The 21,757-nt window shown below is 37.8% G+C and overlaps 1 protein-coding gene across 1 annotated transcript in view; it reads left to right on the top strand.

Moving 5' to 3' along the window:
- LOC117287961 (ras guanyl-releasing protein 3-like) overlaps window positions 1-21,757 on the top strand; it is a 47,646-nt gene that overhangs the window by 9,535 nt on the left and 16,354 nt on the right. The window contains exons 5-9 of the mRNA XM_033768627.1: window positions 12,508-12,639; window positions 17,164-17,314; window positions 17,996-18,169; window positions 18,867-18,983; window positions 20,068-20,165. Of these exons, the coding sequence (XP_033624518.1) occupies window positions 12,508-12,639; window positions 17,164-17,314; window positions 17,996-18,169; window positions 18,867-18,983; window positions 20,068-20,165 (672 nt within the window). The remainder of the gene's footprint in view (window positions 1-12,507; window positions 12,640-17,163; window positions 17,315-17,995; window positions 18,170-18,866; window positions 18,984-20,067; window positions 20,166-21,757) is intronic.

Genomic DNA, 21,757 nt, shown 5'->3' with positions numbered 1-21,757 from the left:
TTGTATACCCATGAGAAACATTTGTGATTACTTGCTCGTAAACCCAGGGAGACTTACATTTATGATGAATTATACGTCCATATGGTTTACTTAGATTGAAGTTCACGAAAGCGTCCCAGTTTGTTGGAGATCCAAATTGTTTGAATGAAGTCTGTCAAAATGATGGAAAAAACAGAATATCTATTTTCATTGTGAAGGTACAATCAAACTTAATGGAATCAAATGGGGAATATTCCTTTGAACATTAAAAAACTTTTGGCCCATGCAATACTTTGGTCCTCAACGTGGTGGATGAACCCAAGAGTACTTGATGGAAATTTGTCTATGTCCATGAACTACTTAGTGAATTTTGTATTCGTGAACTTTATTAACTGCCAAAAAAAGACTTATGCTTAGTGGCAGTCATCGACCCTAGCAGAGTCTTTCTCAAAGGGTAAAATCTTCAATATGATCAGGGTTTTTCCATTACAGCTGTGTGTAAAAAAAGAAAAGTTACACGGATTGGATTCGGACCCCTGACCCCCATGACCTGGACTTGAAAAGCACCACTGTGCTTCTCACCATGAAGGTAGTTCTCACAGATCATTTAATTTTGTTTGAGTAGGATTTGGCTGCTTTTTCTGCCTATTATAACCAACTTTAGAATTCTTTGCTCTAATGTTGTTAAACTCATATTCTACACTACTGTCAATTGTCTGTACACACCAATGTTTCTTTTCAACTAGTCAAAATATAAATACTGTATCACAGAGTGACTTAAGCATGAAACTTGAGACGCTACTCCAAAATAAAGTCCAATCATTGTTTTTAGTAAAGCACTCTCTTGATCAAGTGTTCACTTTGTTGGGGGGGGGGGGGCTGGGAGGAAGTAACTTGCTGTGCCCAGCCTTGCAGTTTGAGAAAAACTCATTGCTGCCGCACTGTGTGTAATAGAAGTTCATTTTGTGTGTCGAGTTTCCAATCGTCTGGGAAGTCATTTCCTGTTAAAGCAGCTTAGTGGCTTTGGGACGGTATCTCGGTGTCTCTACGCTCAGCCAGCGGGGATCCAGTTTCTTCTTGACATGCGTAAATCCCTGGACCGTCCTGAGCGCATGTCACTCCGAAAGGCAATCTCATTCACACTAAGACCCAGACAAAGAGATCAAGGTGTACCTTTTGAAGGTTGCATTTTTTCGGCGGAAATTATCAGATATAAGAGGGATGACTACGCCATTCAGTGAAATCTACTACGGTGCGTAATACGTTATTCTACCAATCTGCGTAATGTTAATGCCTTATTCAAGGAATTGCGTTACGACGTAGGTCTGAGCGATGTATAGGGTAGTGTTTGATCCTTCCACAATCTCCTGACTTCCTCCTGCTGATGAGACAAAAATGATGAATGGAAATAGGAATAGCTCTTTGCACTCAAGTTTTATGTGATATAAAAGTTCAACCTTTTTGAAAATTTGTATCATGTTTTTTTGTGGCCTTGAAAGCAGGATTATAGGGCACCGATGCATTGTTTATGACATGAGTCCATGCAGGGAGTCTTAAAAAAAGGACCTGGAAAATGGCTGGATTAAAAAAAGACAAAATTCCCCAAAACTTGTTTGAACATAAAAAAATCCATCCTCACTGAAACTACACTTAAACAAGGTTGATTAGAATTATTTTTATTCAACTGTTTCAATTTTGAAAGTGTACAGATTTACAAGGGAGGGGTTTGTGAGGTGAATGGTTTTAAGTGTTTGGGTTCCTTTTTGTACGACACAAAACACAGACGTCCACTGATTTACATTAAAATCACAGGGCTTAAAGATAATGATGGTAGAAAGCTTCCCTTAAAATATTATATGCTGAGGTTCTGTACTTTGCAAGAAATGAGTAAAACATTTCACACACACAAAATGTTGTCCACAGTGAAATGAAAATTGTTTTAGCAATGAATCAGATTTACGCGAGTCTCCTGAAAACATTGCTCTGTGATTTTAACTTTTTTTTTCCTCACAAAAATTGACAACTGATGAGGTTGACACTTCTACAGGTGGATTACATTACATACATCTTTATTCGCAGTGAGTAGGGATTCATGTCATGGCTATAAACTTAATCTACAAAAGGTATCAAAACCCTTTAAGGACGTGAAGCCTCTCGGATAAGACTTTTCGCACCTATCTTTCAATTAATATAATGCGGTCATCAGCTTCCTTCCCTCAAACCTGTCTTGAGACACCGTGTACTTACCGCAATGCACACAAGGAAGCCATTTGCAACTGAAACTGTATTCACAAAACTCAACTAACTGACACCGCTGCAGATCATGTACATTATGTAAATCGATTGGTGTTGACATGTAATAGATTATGTTGTAATTGAAATTGAAAGACGCGTCCGTCTGTAGAACTAGCAATCCAAATTATTAGAATTAATTTTACAAGATGCTGACATTCATTCAATCAAACTCGGAACAAACTTTCACTTCTTTAATTGATCTAACGGAATCAAAGAAAAATGTAGTTGCTTTTTTGGGGAGACTCAATTTTTAAAGGGTCATTGTTTCTTTTATGTTTAGTTTGCAAAAAACGGATGACTAACTTAGATGACATTTTGAGTTAAAGTTTACCTTTCTTTATTGATCAAATTGATTGTCAAGGTTTTGACAATGCAGAATGGTTTGTTAGGTTTTTTTGGTAGAAAGCTTGACTCATTTTTAAAACTTCTCAGGAAATTTATCGGTTCCTTCCTGCCAATATACATCAGGCTGGGTTGGTATCACTTTGTAATCAGGGTGAAAAGTTCAAAGCAGCCATCAACGACAATGTGGGTACTCCAGATGTGAAGGGTTTAGAAAGAAACGCTGAGTGTACATACTCAGATCTTAATGTCAAGATGAGGGTTGAGTGATTTCTTAACATCATTTCTTTTTTAACCAATGCATTGCAATGCTGAGTTTTTTTAGCCAGAAGAAATCCTTTATAATGCAATTTTTCCTCGGATCAGCTGAATTCCTCTTTTTATATTCTCATAATTTTGCAGTGCCATTCAAACTTGCAAAAAGCACTATACAAAACTGTTGGAATTTTGTAATTTCCTCTTTTTTGGTGAAGTTTTATTCATTCCCTCCCCTTCCAAATAAAGTTTGTCCCTCCTCCAAATCCACATTGGGGGGGGGGGGGTAGAATGCTTGTTATCGGGATGGTTCAGCTGGCGGTTGCTAGCATTAATTGCTTGCTGATGGAAAGGAGCACCTAATTAAATGGACCATTTCCAACTGTAATCTCATTGTGAAAAGGAGGCCATGTCTGCTCATTGGTCGGCGCAAGATAATGGCCGCTGTTTTTAGCAATGGGGGTTACTTTTAGAAGCGGGGAAATTAAGTTTACCGCGTATTTGGGGTTAACTAGAATCATTGCATAATCAGCCGGCTTCGATAGTCACAATTATTCTGGAGGGTAAATTTGAGTTTCCTCCAAGAAACACAACAGCATGTAGTTAGTTTTTTTTGCATTCACTTTTAAGTGATTTTAATTGTACTGTTCTTATTATTATTCCCCTTTAATTTTAAGGGCACGGTCATAGTTTAAAAGAAGAGCCAAATACCGATGCGAAAATCATAAATGATACAAAAAAGGCACAAGTAAAGGTTTCAGCCAAATACAATGAATTATTTTACTCATTTCTCAAAAACTACAGCATCCCAGCATGTTATATATTAAGGGAAGCTTTCTTCATCCATTATCTTTAAACCATGTAAGTTTACTGAAAATCTGTGGATGGTAGTGTTTTGTGTTGTACAAAAATTACCCAGACCCTTATGAGATTTCATTCAGACAATGGTTCTGCTTGAACGTCTAATACTCTCACGCTACTTATTTATTACCGTGGGGAAATATATCGGACAACTAATTTGCTTTTAATTAAGTAATTTTATCACATTGTATATAGACTTCAGTGACCCTGTAGCACTGCAGCATGTAACAATGTATTAATGTCTATTCCGTCGCAATAATAATTGGAATCTTTTCATAACAAACTTTGCCTCGGGGTACAACCTAGCATTAAATCAAAGTGTTATCCGGTCTCAAGTATGGTCTATTTAGGGTGCACACCACTCAATAGGGAGAAAAAAGGGTGTCAGCATCATGAATATTTTGTACCTCAAAATATTCTACATTTAGACTATTTTGAGAGCCAAATAAAAAAGGAACATTCTGCAAATTTCCCCCAATGTGACCTGGAGGATGTTGACTTCCAACTTGAGGCATTTTGGCAACAGGTCCTGAAAAAAATGGTCATATTTGCCAAGAGCTATAGGGAAATTATTTAAAGATTGATGCTCAGACTTTTGGAAATATGTGTCGGGGTAGGTAGGGATGTTTTTATTCATGTGCGTTAACAAACATAAAAAACGTTCAAGTAAAGAAGGAAAAAACACTTTACAGGACAAATAAAATTTATCTATAGATGGATCGGTACATAGAATTCTAGAGGCAGCCATTTTGTTCATCCCCTTTTACAATAAATGTAGGCCTATCAAAAGCAAGGCTATAAGAAAGAAAAAATATTCTGGCCCCTTTTTGTGGAAGAACAATCAACAGTCAATTTATTATGATAACTTTGTGCAGAAGACGGGGAACATGACATGTCGAAGATGGTGGATCAGCAGGATGAAATTTCTTTGAGTCCTCACATGGTTTTGTAAAACAGCCAAGACGCAATCCACCCACCCGTGACTTGAAAGTATGCTCTTACGTGTGCCTGCTTCAGACCAGGCACTGTATTATACACTGCAAGCCCTTCATTATGGAAAACTGTATCCTGTGCGATGACCATACTATACGTGTGGATGGATCCACAAGATGATTAAACAGTGCCAACAGCTACCCTTCTACATCGATTGGATCAGTAGCCATAGGGACACGGGGTCTTGGCTTCATTCCCTCTTGGATTCTTTCCCTCACCATGGGATACAGATGATCCCTCCAGGGTCCCGGTTGCAATGGCTGGAGAAGCTGAAGATCGAGATGGAAGTGTTAAACCAGTGAGTGCCAAAGTGGTGGCGATATTTTTTTATCTTGCTCGAGGGCTAACATCGTCATCCATCCAGTGACTGGGATTTTCAGTCATCGATTCTATAGGGTATGGCATCGTTTGGTCAGTTACCTCAGGTTGTGTGTGTCGAGTTATAAACCATGTAGTTTTGCCCGTTGGCTGAGGTTCGTTATTTTGTCATCGGTTATCGCTGGAGACTCGCTGTATATGAAGAATGCATTTGTCAGCTGGGTTTGTGATGTCAACTTAGTATTTGAATATATCATGGGCCCAATAACTAGCATTATGCATCCGTTTGTTATTTTATCCAGATAAGAAATATACACAGAAATATGTGTATGTCAGTACTGTATACTGTATTTATATATTTGTATGCCTCTGACAAAGGGCCAATGTGGATTGAAAGATAAAGCCATCTCCCCTACCAGTTTAATATACAAATATATATTTGAATATCTTTCTGCAAAATTGGATTTCTATTTGCAATCCAAAAAGATGATCTTTAAAAAAATATTACTTTTTGAATTATTTTAGGGTTTTTGTTAGGAGGACTTGTGGACTTGTCAACTGCAGAAATAAAAAAGTGAAAACCTTAGCTCCATGGTCAACTGATTGAAATTAATTGAAGTTATTCAATATTTATGATTGATTATTAGCTATCAATCCCCGTCTTTAATTTGTATTGACTCGATTCACCTGATGGCATCCGCACAATTATCTTGGTTGTGCCATTTTTGGAGTCATAGTCTCTGTGTGTTTAATACAATGTTGAGCAAATTTTAGGCAATTTGGTGTTTAACAGGCTTACCTGTTGACTCCCAAAATGGTGACCATGGCACAGTCACCGAGTGTGACATGGATGCGGGTGGTCATTTACCAGAGTGTTTTCAGAAGAACCAAACCTTGTTGCCATCACAAAAATCACTGTAGTTGAAAAAAGGTCCTTGCGCATACTTGACCCCTTCCCTCTGATGCTACAGCAACCTCAAGATTTGCAGATGCAACTATTGGGCTTAAGCAGGTGTTCCTGTCTTGCTTTCTGTAGCTGTGTTTTTAAGTGATTGGGGGGGGGGGGGTATTTTCATTCTTCGGAAGCAACATTTGCATAATTAAAGACTGGATTTTTTGCTTCAATTGGCTGTATATAAGACTGACCAATATATATTGAGATTATTTCATCTGACAAATAACTTAACAGGGATGAGAAATTTGTTCAGACTTTTATCAAAACTCGGATGTCTGTATTGAGAAAAAAAGGTATTTATAAAACCACCTTCTCCAGTGCTGATAACACTATTCTTAAAAGCTCCTTGATGACATCTATAATTCCAGGGATAACCAAAAGGTGGAATTTCCACCATTTCAGCAAACCAACTAAAATTTTAATCCTAGTTTTAAGACTTGTTTTATCAGCAATGACTCTCGACCACCCCTTGATTAAGCAAAAACAATTGACAATTGCAGATTTGATTTCTGTAAAAAATTCTGGCAGAAAACAAGCAGTGTTTAAAATGTTCAAAATAGCTGTTGTTGCATCTTGTTCTACCTCTTTTTAGTCTATTGTAAGATTCAAATCTGTTATGACCCGCTGTAGCCAAAAATCTTACTTGTGATACACTATGACTTTTTGTCAAATTCCATACTTTTATCATCAAAGGCAAAATCCCATTAACTGACATACTAATACCCACAGAGTTTAAAATTGTCCAGCATGGAATTATCATGCCACACAATTTCGTCAAATCATGAGTGTGTTTTTTTTGTATGGCAGTCTTAAAATAGACAGAGATTTTACAACACCATTAAAGTGTCTGGCAAAAATATCTTAATGATAAAAACATCTCTAAAAAGGCTCTTTATAGAAACAATCAATTTTATCCGACCTTTTTTACACGATCATCAACAAGTATGTAGTGTTTCTGTTAAGAGCGAGTTTTGTACTTTGCATCATGAGCAAACTCTTGGAACATGCTCGACGAAAGCCTAGAAATAATCAGTTTAATATCCGACTTTCTAGACATCATCAACAAGTATGAATGGTTTTCGTTAAGAGTGAGTTTCGTACTTTGCTTCACGAGCAGACGGTTGGAACATTCTTAGTGTAAGCCTAGAAACAATCAGTTTTATATCAGGCTTTCTAGACATCATCAACATGGTTTCTGTTAAAGGCACTGTACACGTTTGGTAATTGTGAAAGACCAGTGTTCTCACTTGGTGTATCCCACTGTAAGCATAAAATAACAAGCCTGTGAAAATTTGGGCTCAATTGGTCATTGAAGTTGCGAGAAAATGATGAAAGAAAAAACACCCTTGTTGGACGAACTTGTGTGCTTTCAGATAGGAATAAAAGACTTCTAGCTAGAAAACTTTTATTATTTTAGTGAGAAATTACCTCTTTCTCAAAAACTACGTTCTTCGGAGGGAGACGTTTCCCACAATGTTTTATACTATCAACAGCTCTCCCATGCTCACTACCAAGTCCGTTTTTAAGTTAATATTTGTTTTGAGTAATTACCAAACGTGTACCTTCCCTTTAAGAGTAAGTTTTGTACTCTGCATCACAAGCAGACGATGCTCACATGCTCAGTGAGCGTTCCACTTTCACGGCGATTGCAACGAACCTGCACACTACATTTTTGCAGATCCCAGGGGCCCGATTACTCGTCATCAATTTCATTTCAATATATGCAGACCTGGTACTGACGAGTGGACTAGCTGTCATTGATGACCACATACACAACTACGCATGGTGATGATTCACACTCTGGTAGTGGTTGACTGTTTAATTAATGACAATGTAATGAGATGGGTTCTATGGTGTATCGTCAGTCAGGTCTGCTGGTGTTAGACAAAGGCCCCTGCACAGTGTACATAAAAGAATTAATCGGGATACGTTACATAGTCTGGGTTATTCATCGTAAGCCAATACGCAGAATGTTGGGTGATACATAATTGAGAAGGCCTGTGTGTATTGCTTTTTTTATTTTTACAGTAAATTAATAGTGCTATTATTTAATTATCTCTTAACAGGAAATGTGAGAATATTTGTACAAAAAATTACTTGTAGCATTTAGCATAGATTCTGCAATGCTAAAAAAAGATGGATACAAGCTGCAAAACTTGTTTTATAAAGGACTAATCGGGACTCTCCGATCTGGTAACAAATTTAAGTGGGTAATGGGAAACTATAGGGTAGAAATTTATATTCTGGTGTGTTCAGGACCTGCTGTCACGTATTTGTTATGATTGATGTTCTCATAAAAATACCATGCTGCATATTTACTTGTCTACTGAGTTTTGAAAGAGAGTATTTCCAGCAGATGCATTCTTGGGATGATTATTATACATAGTATTTATACCATGGAGGTAGTAAACTGCGCCAATAAAGTATCTAAACACTTACAAATGGTCAGATTTATCGGAACCTGAAATAGCATACAAAAATTTAATTGTTCGTTTCTATTCACCGTTAATTTCTGCACGTTTTGACACATCTTGTGTTGCGCTACGATGTTGTTTGGTGGATTTATGGACACTTGAGTGGCTTAAGGTCGAATTTCAAAAGTTGCAAAAGCCCCTATTCACCCCAATTCCAAAAGGGAACTCACATAAGCATCACACTCAGACAAAATCAAGACAAAAGACACAAACTCGTTTCGTTTACATGACCATGAAATTAATTGCCGTATCTTTAACTCTAAAACTGCTGTTATCCTGTCCTCCATTCTTGGTGTGTCCTCCATCATTGTCCTGAACGGCAAGGAGTCGTCTTCTCATACTCACAATGAGACCTCTTATCTGTCCCTGGTCAATCCCCTGCCATTTCCTGAACAGGATGCGTCGCAAACCCCTCGAGAGTGGTGTCAGGCTTTATGGACTTGTTCACTTTCTTCTTCTGCTGCAGAAGTCACCATCGGACGGCCACTCCTTGGCAGGTCGTCCACATTTCCCTGAGCTTGGTAGCGATTCCACCATTTACTGACCGTCGCTGGTGACGTTTTTACCTGATGAGCTGCAGCTCGCATCGACGTACCGGCTTCTATCAAACCAACGATCCGTCCTCTTTCCTGTTTGGTCGTTTGAGCCATCTTTCCTGTTATCTTGAAACACCTTTCCCTGTCTTACCATTGTTGTATGCCTCCCATCTTTGACCCCTTTGCTTGGTTACTGACAATTATTGGTGAGTATGTTTATCGCAACCGATTTATCCAAAACGCGACCAAAAAAACATCATTTATACAAGGCAAGCAAAAGAAACGCCGATCTTACTCGTCACAATACAACGATTTAGCTTGAATAGGGGCTTTTGCAACTTTTGAAATTCGACCTTAAGCCACTCAAGTGCCCGTAAATCCACCAAACAACATCGTAGCGCAACACAAGATGTGTCAAAATGTGCAGAAATTAACGGTGACTGGAAATGAATAATTATTTTGTGGCATACTGTTTCAGGTTCCGATATATCTGACCATGTGTAAGTGTTTAGATACTTTATTGGCGCAGTTTAGTACATGGAAACATATTGAGAGACCATAGCCAATTAAGCTCATTTGCATTTGGGGAATGCTATTTTCAAATCCAATTGAACCCTCAGCAGGGCCCAATTTCATGGCTCTGCTTACCGTGGAGTTCTGCGCTTACGTATCCTAGAATTGTGTGCTACAAGGGTTCCGTAAGCCCAGAACTCTGTGGTAAGAAAAGCCATGAAATTGGGCCCTGATCACTGCGGATTTTATGGACATTTCTGCGCAGAGTCTAATGCTATGAGACGGCTTTCTACACTTAATTACCTGGAACCGGCACTTGAGTTCTCCCACTGCACCAGCTAATGTATCCGTTCGATTTGTGCAAATTGCATGCAGATACTTTTTATTTTTCCATTGTCTTTGCACATGTGCAAGCAAGTCCACAGACCATTACAGCTTTATATCTGGATTTTGCAGGTTATTTCATATCACACAATTTCTTATGGCCATTGTTGTACTTATAACCTCGGCATTGGACTTTTGATCAGCCTCTTCTTCTCTTTCTGCCTCCATGTTTGTACCAAACTTACAGTTTATTATTGCTTCTCTGATGTTTTTGGATACAGCTTGTAGGCTTGTTTTATGATAAAGTTGAGCCTTCCTGTACAGAGAGCTGTTAGTGGCTCAACTTATCTGAGTCCTCTTTCATTCTGGACTCTGTACTCAAAATGGCTGCCAACCATATCGGCTGCAGCAATCCCTTGCTTAATGATCCATCATACATTATTGAGACTTCATACTTTGCATTATTGTGTAAATATGATTTTGCAGAATAAAAGCCTACATTATGTGTTTTTTGTTTTTATTTTTTTATTTTTTTATATATATTTAATTCAGGCCTGTATGCTTTGTTTTTGAAAGGAAAGGGCAAGGGCACCAAGGCATTTTCTCCTTGGCAAAGGGCACCTCTATGAGGAAATGTTGTAAATTTCTACTGGAGCATTTCAGCGGCACAAAGGCAATGACCAAAGGGCATGGAGGAAATCGTTTTGTTGCCTCCGTGAAGTATCAGGCCTGCTAATTACCTTTTAGCTTACCAGCACCAAGACACAATTGTCAAAATCAACCTGCGTCAAAAAGTATGCATACTGTATATCATAATGAACCACTTCTACAATCAATAATGCTTTCTACGTTACACTCAGCCTTGATTTGTTCCTTCCCTGGTGACCTTTTCCATCTCGCTATGAAGGGCTCCGCTTCCAAGTCTCCCTCTTTGTAGATCATGCTAGTATTTATGAGCCGTGAGTGTAAACTTGGTTGGATTGGGTGAACAAGCATAGCGGAGGAAAAAAGCTGTCCTTTTATCATCATGCATCGCGAGGCCGGAGTCGTCGTATCAACTCTTTTGCCTGAGAGAGCTGTAGAGGGAGATTGATAGAAACATGAGACTGTAGATTGCGCCAAAGAACCCCCCCCCCTCAAACAATGACCTCCAAATATCACCAGGATGCAGCAGTTATTGCAGTTTTATTGCATCTTTCACAACAAGTTATCTAGGATCCGATTCATCAATTCGCTGTAAAGAACTCAGATCAGGTGGACAGCAGAAAGCACAGAGATTATTAGTTGTTCCAGTCGAAGGATTCATTGTCACTCATGCTCAATGAAATGTTTTTGACTTCTATTTATGGAATTGTAATGAGATAAAAACCCTTCTTAAATGAACGGATCGCAGGCACGTATCACATCTCTATTGACCCCAAACACCAGAATAAAGTATACTTATTTTTTTTTCACCCACGAAAATGTAGTACGTTGCTTGATCAGTAAATACGTTTGAAAGTCAAACTGACGTGGGTGCATTTATATTATACAGTCCAACATTCATCCTACCCACTCGGTAAAGAGTGTTTTGTAGTAAATTGATCACCTTCATATTTATATCGATGTTCAACACAAAATTACAGTAAATATGCAGGCCGAGTTCACAACAATAATAGTGAATAATGTGCCCAGTTGTAATGGTTTTTATTTATAGTGCATTTTATTGATGTATCTATTGTACCCAGGTTAGAAAGCCTTAAAATAAATGGAAATAAAGCTAAGCACGAAACTATATGATCTCACCTTCCAAGGGAAATGGTTACCACGCTAAGAACCTTTTCATCCCCCCTCCTCTGCCCAAGAAATAATACAAAATGCACAAATGAATGGCATGACACTGAACAATCCCCACCCACAACCAATATCTAGCCACTGCCTCCAAAATCCCGACCCCCCCCCCAAAAAAAAAAAAATATATATATATATATAATAATAATAATAATTTTAAAAAATAATAATAAAATAAATAAATATGGGGAAAGTCTGGTACGCCAATGTCCAATGGTTCAATGATATTTACTCTTGTACCTCGTTTTTGGTTAATCCATTCGATATCACTTAAATACCTTGATTTTCATTGCAACAGCATTTTGAAGCTTTGCTTCTTTTTTTGTAAAGCATACAAAAAAAAGCGGATCACCATTAACATGCAGGTCAGCTGCAGTGGAAACACTGGTTGTGTGAGATGATAGCTGCCAGAATTAATTGCCCCAGATTGCAAGAGACAATATTCCTGTTGAAAATTAATGTATGGACATCCATTATGCTTTTAGACAGAAATGCCTTGCAGAAAATTGGAAGCATCTAATGCTGATTAACATCTTCTGTATATTGCTTTAGACATGACATGCATGTATTAATTTCATATGAACAAAGATGTTTAATTGATTTTCCCTTTTAACTCAAACTTGATTTTTATGCAGATTTTTTTTCTTCTCGTGGTATTATGAGATATTGCTTCTTTGGGATGGGTTTATCAATCACACCACTGCCTTTTCAAAGTTGTTTGATAATATGAATTTTGTCTTTTTAAGTTAGTGTGTTTAATTTTATTCAGCTGATATTCTTGTTAACAAATTATCCATTTCAATTGTTCTCCCTATGTGTTATACGATTGTAGGTACTGGATTGTACACTGTCCTGTGCACTTTGACCTCGACCAGGGTCTCTCGGAGGTCATGGGTCAACTTCAAAGCATCATGCATGCAGAAGGCAACAGCCAACTCAAACATGTGATAGACATCTCTAATGTGTGAGTATAACCCCTGAGTATTTGTCTAGCCGTCCTCGTGACTCTACATACCAGTCTCATTATCACACCTTTTTTTGTTTAGTTGTCTTGAGATAGAAGTCTCAGGATCCCTTTGTGTGCAGCCCTTGTGGGAGTGTTTACTCAACGAGTCCAGAGTGTCCCTTCTCACTCTAATGAGTAACACTAAACTGTCTCACGGTGGCCAAGCTTTCGTTTGGTTTGTGTCTGCAAATGTTTGCTCGCGCACGACTGAAAAGTGCAAAACATTTAAGCGAGGGGGGTTGGTTAAGGAGGGGGGGGGGGGGGGGTTGGGGGTTGACAAAATGACCGGATGGCTCGACTGATGAATATCTCTTACCCGGGAATATGAACCAACTATCCGAGCAGGGGAGCCCTGAACTGAAGCCAATGCAAATATCATTCAGTGTTTAGAAAGGGGGTTATGTCACCAGCCAGGCCTAGAGGGCTGAAGACTATCTCTCCATCAAGCGACCCGCCATCTTTAAGGAGGGACAAGGGGAGAGCTATAGAGCTTGTATTACTGTATATATAACCACTCGTACAAAGGGTGGAATCTTTCATCTATGGTCTGACAGAGAGAACATTCAACAACTTATTTGTATTTTATACCCTTATTTTCAAGGAACAACTATGTGGGATTTTTGTGTGATGCCTCTTTGCTACTTAATTCATAAACATTTCTGTCTGAATTGCAAATTAAGTACAAACTTTGAGTCTCGTTTTGGGGAAGCATTTTAGAAATCTGCCATCCCACAGAGACTAGATGATGAAATGAATATCTCAAGGGTTTATAATAATTCAATGGATTAGAAGAGTCTTCCTCCCCCAACTCGGTTTCAACCCCCCCCCCCCCTCTCTCTTTTTATGAGTCCGTGTTTGCCAAACGATGGTACTCCACTTCCCCTGGTGCCTACTGTCTGTCCGTCCGTCCAGGGCCGTTGATTGCAAGCCAGTCGTTATTACCAAGCCTTGTAATGCACATGGGTAAATGTTTCATCCGAGCGGCTCAAATCGCAAACCCAGATATGAAATCGAGCGGGAAAAATAACTGCAAGATATTGTTGCGGGTATGTTTGGGGAGCCATGGTGGGAATCCGTCTCGTCAGTGTCTGCTGTAGACTGTGCTCAGTAATAACAAAAAGCCTATAGGCCCGTCAAGTATTAATTTTTAAGATGGTGCAGCAGTACTCGATGACAAAATGACGTCTTAAATTAATTATCAAAGTCTTCACAATTTTAAATATACCTATAGTTACTATATTTGTCTCTGTATTTTTGCTTGGATGGCAACTATTTGAGATAAATGTGGATAACATTTGTTCATTTTTGAGCTAAAGAAAGCAAACGCTGGGCTTTGAGCAGAACATTTGTTTTTGTTTTTTCCCCCATTTTTATAAAAAACATTTTAAGATGGTGCAGCATAACATCAATTATGTATCCAATGAAAAAGATTTTTGTCTTAAATTAAATATCAAACTCTTCTACTTTATTTACTCCCGGTTTTTATCTGTATGCCATTATTTTCAGAGTTGTTCACTTTGAGCTAAAGAAAGGTAAACCCTTGGCTTTAAGGGGACCATTAAAACACACCCCCTTCCATAAAAAGTATTAAAAAAATAACTTGTCAAAATATATGTCTCTCGCCTTATTCAATGGAATATAATGTCTCTTTTTACATCAAAACAAAAACCAATACAAAATATAATAGGCCAATGTGTACAACAAGCTAAAAAAATATTACAAAAATTGGTTATTTTACCATAAAATATTAGTGGACTTTTGTTACTGTGGCGGTTCCACAAAAGGAAATATAAATATCAAGCCTGTATTAATTTTATTGGACATTCTTTGCTTCCTTGTGTGAAACCTTGTGAAACGGAAACAGATTTTGAGGTCCGTAATTTACCTTGAGGGATATATACTTGAACAAAGGACCTATTTTTTATTATGAACAAATTCTTTTGTCCGTTATTATACTGATGGAGTTGTGCAAATGGTTTTACATCTCGTGTGTCCGTGAATAGGCTTATAAAAGACAGTGCTTTATAAACTGATCAACAAAACCGTCATTTGAGTAATTTACTTCCACAAGGACATTGAGTAAATTATGTTTTTGTTTGTTATAAGTAGGACTTGAACAAGTAATTTATCACACACTAAAACAACTACATCATGCAGGCACCAATTTCATGGCTCTGCTTACCATTTAAGCGAAGTGGATTCGGCACTTACGGAAGCATCAAATTCTGTGCTTACCTCAAGCTTATTTCATGGGTAATCAGGGAAATTTGGCTGGTGTGTGGTCGTGCGTACTCAATGTTACTAGGCTATCCACGCTAACACAGCTTGCACGCAAGCGGAAAATGATGATCGTAAACACAGAATTCGGCAGTAAGAAGAGCCAATTGGGCCCTGGTAATTTGAGTATTGTGTCCAACATCCAGACGGAGGCAATGTGTATTCTATGTGTGCATTGGAAAGACGCTGTGATTTTACACAATTCTAACACTGATTTCATTCATCTTGTTCACCTGACTTTACGTATTCTGTTTGTCCTCTGAGAAATCTTTCTTGTCTCCCCCCCCCCCCCCCCCATCTGACATTATTTTTGTTTTCCCTGTTCATCGGGTAATTGCTTCTGCCTACCTGTTTAATTTATAACACAACCCCTATTAGCTGTACCTTTGAAATCTCTAATCAACTTTGTACTTGTTTGTTCCTCATGCTGAAAACATTGCGTGCAGGGTGCTGTCTTTATTTGCCTGCAAATATTTCTTAATCATGACTTGTGTTCTTTCTTATCAATCAGACAGTCCCAATAAAGGATGATCTCAAATATATAGATACTACAGTTTTCTAACAGCTGCAGTCCATAGGAAACATTAAACAAATACAATGAGTCTCAAACAAACCCGCGCGCCATAGGAATCGTGACGTCAGTGGTGGCTATTTGATGTGGAAAATAGCGACCTCAGTTTGCCAAAGCTGGAGAACTGTGTTCAAACTCAATTAGGGGAAAATCGTCACTGGCATCAAGGGGTCATTTTAACAAATTAGCTGTTTTTGACTCTCGGATGAAAAAGCTGCACGGCCGGGTATATTTTTGACTCGAGTTATTTATTATTAAATGCAAATTTTGAGAGTAAAATGGTTATTATCGGTATCTACGATGGCTATTTGGCCATAAAAAGGTAATAGTTGAAATATTCAGATCATCCTTTATTGGCTGTTTAAGTTGTTGTTGACATTTGCAGTTAATTTCATATAGTTTATTGAAAAGTTTAAGGAATACAAATTTTTTTTTTGCGTTGAACAAAGAATTGACTAGAGTGGGATTCGAACCAACGACCTCCGACTACCAACTGAGCTATCTAGCCCTATATTGGCGGTGTCCCTGTTTTGTCAATATCTTTGTTCGGGGGAGTTTTACAATGGCTTCATTCCGTGCAAGCAATTAATTACATTAATACATTAATACATGGCCCCAAAATATACAATGAGCATCTGAGAATGTGGATACTTATTTCAGAAATTTTGTAGCTTTATTTAATTTGTCCTTCTACACCAAGAAAAAAAGAAAAGAAAACCCTGGACTTGATTCAACGCTATGTATATTTTTTCTCAGATAAAATTGTCCCTCCACCGTCAATCTTGATTATTCCTATCTGTCACTTTGTACTCTAATCTCTGTGGTACTCAACTTTTTTTCTTCTTTTCTTTGAAGGCATCTTTCATCATGCAAATTTTATGCTGTCAAAGAATATGCTTGAAATACCATATGGTCTTAAGGCATGAAGGCTGAATAACATAAAAATTCAAATGACATTTTCCCTGTATTTTTACAGTATCCAAATGCTAAATGAACACGTTGCTTCTTATACTTTATCCAAAAATGTGCTTATTTTTCTTTTTTACATATTTTATATACAGTTTTTATTTGTTGGTATTATTATTATATCACACTGTAAATGTTCCACATCTGCAGAGGGCATCGTATAATATCATGAACAACAATGCATGAAATATTGGGGAGAAAATGAGAATATTGTACAGGCATGATATTTTTACTACTCTAGTCTCATTTCAGATTGTTATTTGCCCTTTTTAAAATAGCTTGAAAAGTCTTTTAAAGCGTACACCGCATGCGTTAAAGTAGTACTCATTACGGTACTCATTAAAAGTTCCTACTTTTTCCAAGAGTGTATTGACAGTTAAGTTGGTAATCCAACTTTATGCTTGTCACTTCTGTCTCAGCAGGCTTTTATCGTTCTGTTTACTTCCCGTTGGATTGGCAAAGAAGGAGAGCTTAACTGGAAAAGGTCTTTTCATAAATGGCTGTCATAAGTAGATCATGGTTCTTCCAGCATAAAGGAAATGGCCTTGAAAGGCTCACATTATGTTTAATGTCCGCAAAGTGATAAACATTTATGTTACATGGAAACATTAACTGACAAAGTACTTGTAGGTCATAAAAATCTTTGTTTATTTCTCTCCCCGGTGCAGACCAAGTTACGACTGGATGCGGGTCATTTCAGTACGGAATCCTTCCATGAGGACCAATCGCAAAGTCTCGCTGGTCTTCAATCACCTTGAACCTGGTGAACTGGCCAATCATCTTACATTCCTTGAATACAAAATCTTCAGAAGACTAAATGTAAGTGTGCTTGCTACATTGTTGAACTGCGGAACTGCTCAGAAAAGTGGTTGAGCTGAACTGAATTTTTATTACATACAAAATTACATTAATATATTTGTATTTGTTTAGTTGCAATGACCAAACAATTCAGCTACAGTCAAATGACTCTGCTGGGGTCAAACGACTCGGCTAGGGTTTACTGGGTTTAAAGGACTTAATTGGGGTCAAATGACTCTGCTTCGTCATACAGATTGGTCAACGACTCTGCTAGCAATTGCCACTTTTTACAAAATTACATTCAAAGGATAGACTCTGCTTCAGGGTCTTGAACAGAATCTTACCTTTTTTTTATGATTTCTATCACCCCCCCCACACTTCTCTGTTAGAACTAAAAGCTTCTTTGGATTTAAGTTTGCATGGGTACAAGTATACCAATGGTTGTTTTCACAAATTGTTTGTTTGTTTGGATTTTTTCCACATGTCAATTTTCTGACAGTTAATCATCTATATTGAAATTTGTTATTTACATAGAACTCTCTACGGTATATGACTCATGAGTTGTGGTGTGTCTGAGAGTAAAGAGATGGACAATTAACTATAGTATGGACAATTAACTATAGTATGCGTCTGTTTAAATTTTGTATATGTGTTACCTTGTCTTTGACTTTGTAAACAGCTGTGTTTTCTTCTTTTTTTTAGTTTGCAGACTTGAAAAGTTACGCCCTCTCTGGTCAGCTGAAGGACAATCTCAAGTTGGAACGTTCCATTGGTCTATTTAATGGACTATCACTATGGATACAATGTATGATTCTCAGTAGACATACACCCAAGCAGAGGGCAGAGGTCATCACCAAGTTTGTTGAAGTCTCAAAGGTCAGTGAACCCACTATTTCTAGTCCTTGCAATTTATCCCATATGCTTACTTTTCCTGTTCCCTCCCTCCCTTTTTGAATAGACTGTGTAGTCTCATGCATATTAAAACAATGGGTCCCTTAATTTGTATGAGTTTGTTTGTTTTCTTCACATTAAAGCAATGAAAATGGGACCAAAGGGGTCCCAAAATGGCCCAATTTGTTTGACATAGTCTATTGGAAGTTTTTTAGGATGAAACTTCCTGTTTTTGCCTGATTTCTACTAAACCCAAAAAATAATTAATTAACACATTTTCAAACCTCTTTTTTGCTGGTTATATGATGTAAGCATTGAACATTTAAAAATAATGTATATAACAAGGTCTCAAATTGATTTTGGGCTGTTTTATTCATGATGCATCATTGTACTTGAATGTTGCCAAGTGTGTTTTAAATCTCTGTTATAAATCTCCTAGCCTCCAGTAAAGGCTGTGTCCATATATTGGCAGTTACGGCTATGGCTGGATCTCAAAGTCATAATGCAAGAGCCATAGACATAGCCGCAAATTTGGATATGGCCTGAATTTTATTTGCATTGCCATGGCAGTGTACAGTGTTTTTTTATCATCTCATTCGTACAATCTAAGAAATGTTAATGCATAACCAGCGAACATTTGTTGGGGTGACATTATTTCTGGAATTGCTCTCTTATCCTATAGAGATTAAAACGGCTGAATAACTTTAACACCTTGATGGCTGTAGTTGGAGGATTGAGTCACAGCTCACTGGCGAGACTCAGACAAACTCTCGCCTATGTCTCATCGGACACTCAAAAGGTATTTCAAATTTGTCAAATTATGAGGCCATTTGATTTAGGGAGGGATTTTGGTTAAAGCATCTGTTAAAGGCACTGGATACTATTGGTAATTATTCAAAATGATTGTTAGCATAAAACAACTTACTTGGTGTCCTGAGCAATGGAGAGCTGTTGATAGTACAAAACATTGTGAGTAACAGATCCCGCTGAAGTAACGTAGTTTTTGAGAAAAGAGGGAAATTTTCCCTCAAGCATTAAAAGACTTCAGGCCTGAAGCCTTTTTTAAGGCGTCTGGAAAGCACACAAATTTGTGAAACAAGGGTGTTTTGTCTTTTATTATTCACTTGCAACTTTGATGACCAACAATTTAGTGCAAATTTTCACAGATTTGTTATTTTATGCACATGTTGGGATACACCAAGTGAAAGTTGCCAAAGGTGTCCAGTGCCATTAAAGAGTTGTACGGGTTTTTTATATTTTATCAATAGAAACCACAAGGGAAACTGACTGGGTAAATTTTGAAATGATTTTTGGGGTTGAACAAAGAATTGACTAGAGTGGGATTCGAACCAACGACCTCCGGAATAACGTGGGTTTTTATTTTGTGAGAATTAGAGCATAGGTCCCTACTGCTTAAAACAATGTTGTGTTGTATTTTTGCCATTCCATGAGCCAATATGTCTGTAGCCCTTAAGAGGTACAGTCATTGTGTTAACATGCAAACCTTCCAATACATATCTGAAAAGGTTTACTCCTGTTATTACCCTTTTTTTTAAGTCCAAGGAAAGAATCATATTGCATGCCTCATTTTTTTGTAACTGTCTTTTTATTTTGTTAACCGTGATTCTTGACAATTTTATTAATAAATAAAAAGTTACAGAGAGAGAGGTCATTCTGTTTTGCAGGTTTGGGTTGTCAGCAGCTACAGGCTATGGATTTTTCTCAACAACTCTGTTGGTCATCGACAAATTAATTAGTTGACCTCAAAACTCCTTACTCTGAAAATCACCACTCCACTTCAGATGTAGTCAGTATTAAATAGCCTTGCTTTTTTCAGCATAAAGCAACTTTTTTCATTATCATTTTTTTTTATCGTAAAACAGACGATATCAGAGATGACCGAGTTGCTCTCCTCTGCATGTAATTTCAGCAACTACCGCAAGGCGCTGCAGGAAGCACGAGGTTTCAAGATCCCAATCCTGTGAGTAATCTTCATGTTTTCTCAGTCAGGGTCAATCTATGCACTTCACTGATACTTATCTCAAACCTAGACAATGAGCTTACAATATTCTGCCGCCCACTCGTTGATTCCCATGGAGATTGCGGCTGCCCGGTGTCTTAATCTCTCTGTATCTTTATTCACGTTTATAGTGGATGGAGGATGGAATATAACCCTGTGGGTGACTTTCAATTCTTGAATATTTGCTTTTTTGTTTTTCCTCTTCGATACGTGGACAACCATGAGGATGGAATATAAACCTTGTGGATGATTTTTAATTCTTGTATGTTTTTTTTGTTTTGTGTTTGGTATTTGGTTTCCCCACCGTTATTTGGACAAGCATTATTCTCACTTAGCTTTTTGCCGAGGACGTGATCATTAATGACAGGTTTTGAGTTATTCTTATTTACATATATTTTGGGGGGGAGGGGGGTGGAGGCGGGGCTGGAAACTCTTCCCTTTTAGAACCAGGTGCGATATTCGTCCTCCTTTTGTCTATTTTTCAATTTTATTTTTTTTGTCTTTGGAAAAAAATTGAACTGTTTTGATTAAATAGCCTGAAATCTGTATTAGAGCTTATGCCGTCCATGTAATATCCTTACTTTAAAACAAATATTTATCATGCAGGTAGAACTTGTGGATCGGTGCCTGGATGCACTATGACCCTGTAAAGATTACCCCTCAGATACATGAAAAGTTGCACTATTTTTATAGTCAATTATCTCCACACGCTTCAAAAATGTTCACAACTTCTTTTGACTTTATTTGCAATCAAACCCTATCCCACCCATCTCTCAAAGAATTCTCCTGCCCCATGTCAGGGTCAAAGGATATAATGATAGAGGACTCGGAATGCATGCTATATTGAGAATATTAGTTTTGACTTTCAGAAAGGAATGTCAGTATCACCGTAGGTGTTATCTATGGGTGTGCCTCACCGAAGATAGAAGCGCCGTAGTAATCCTTTCAAATCGTTTAGTAGTGCAAACAAGTCTCACGGTCGCTTGATGCAACTCCAAGAAAGTTGAGGGTCAAAATCCCAAAGTGTAGTATTGGACCCTCTGTTGACACTCCCTTAGAGTAGTTTAAAATTTGTGATTTACAGAGATTTTTCAGAACATATTATGATACTTGGCGCATTGATTCGGTCACTATTTAGTGTTCAAACTCCAATGGATGTTTGCGTGTCATATAGTATGGCTATGGTTGAAGATAGATTGATTGGGCAGTGGGTACATGGGGTGGCAGCAAAAGACCAGGACTTCAAAATTCCATTTAAAAAAATCTGTATTTCTTCCTAATGAACTAACCCTCTATTGTTTCCTCCACTGTTCTTTTCCTACATTCTTCTTCTTCTTTGTGGCTGTTAATCTAAAGAGGTAAGCAGTCTCAACTTTTTAGACCGTCGATACGCCTGAACATTTATTCATCTTTTATTTTTAGTGCATGAAATCCTCCTCCTCTTTGTTGCATGTTTGTAATCATTCATAATATTCAGAAACAGGTGTTTGTGGTTAAAAATGACATGTCACAGTCCACTTGTCTCTATTGTGCTCTTTCCCTTCCTTTTTATA

Source organism: Asterias rubens, chromosome 1 (genome assembly GCF_902459465.1).
Source record: "Asterias rubens chromosome 1, eAstRub1.3, whole genome shotgun sequence".
Classification (NCBI taxonomy): domain Eukaryota; kingdom Metazoa; phylum Echinodermata; class Asteroidea; order Forcipulatida; family Asteriidae; genus Asterias; species Asterias rubens.
The sequence above is the reverse complement of the archived record's forward strand: the minus strand, read 5'-3'. Positions and strand labels throughout refer to the sequence as shown.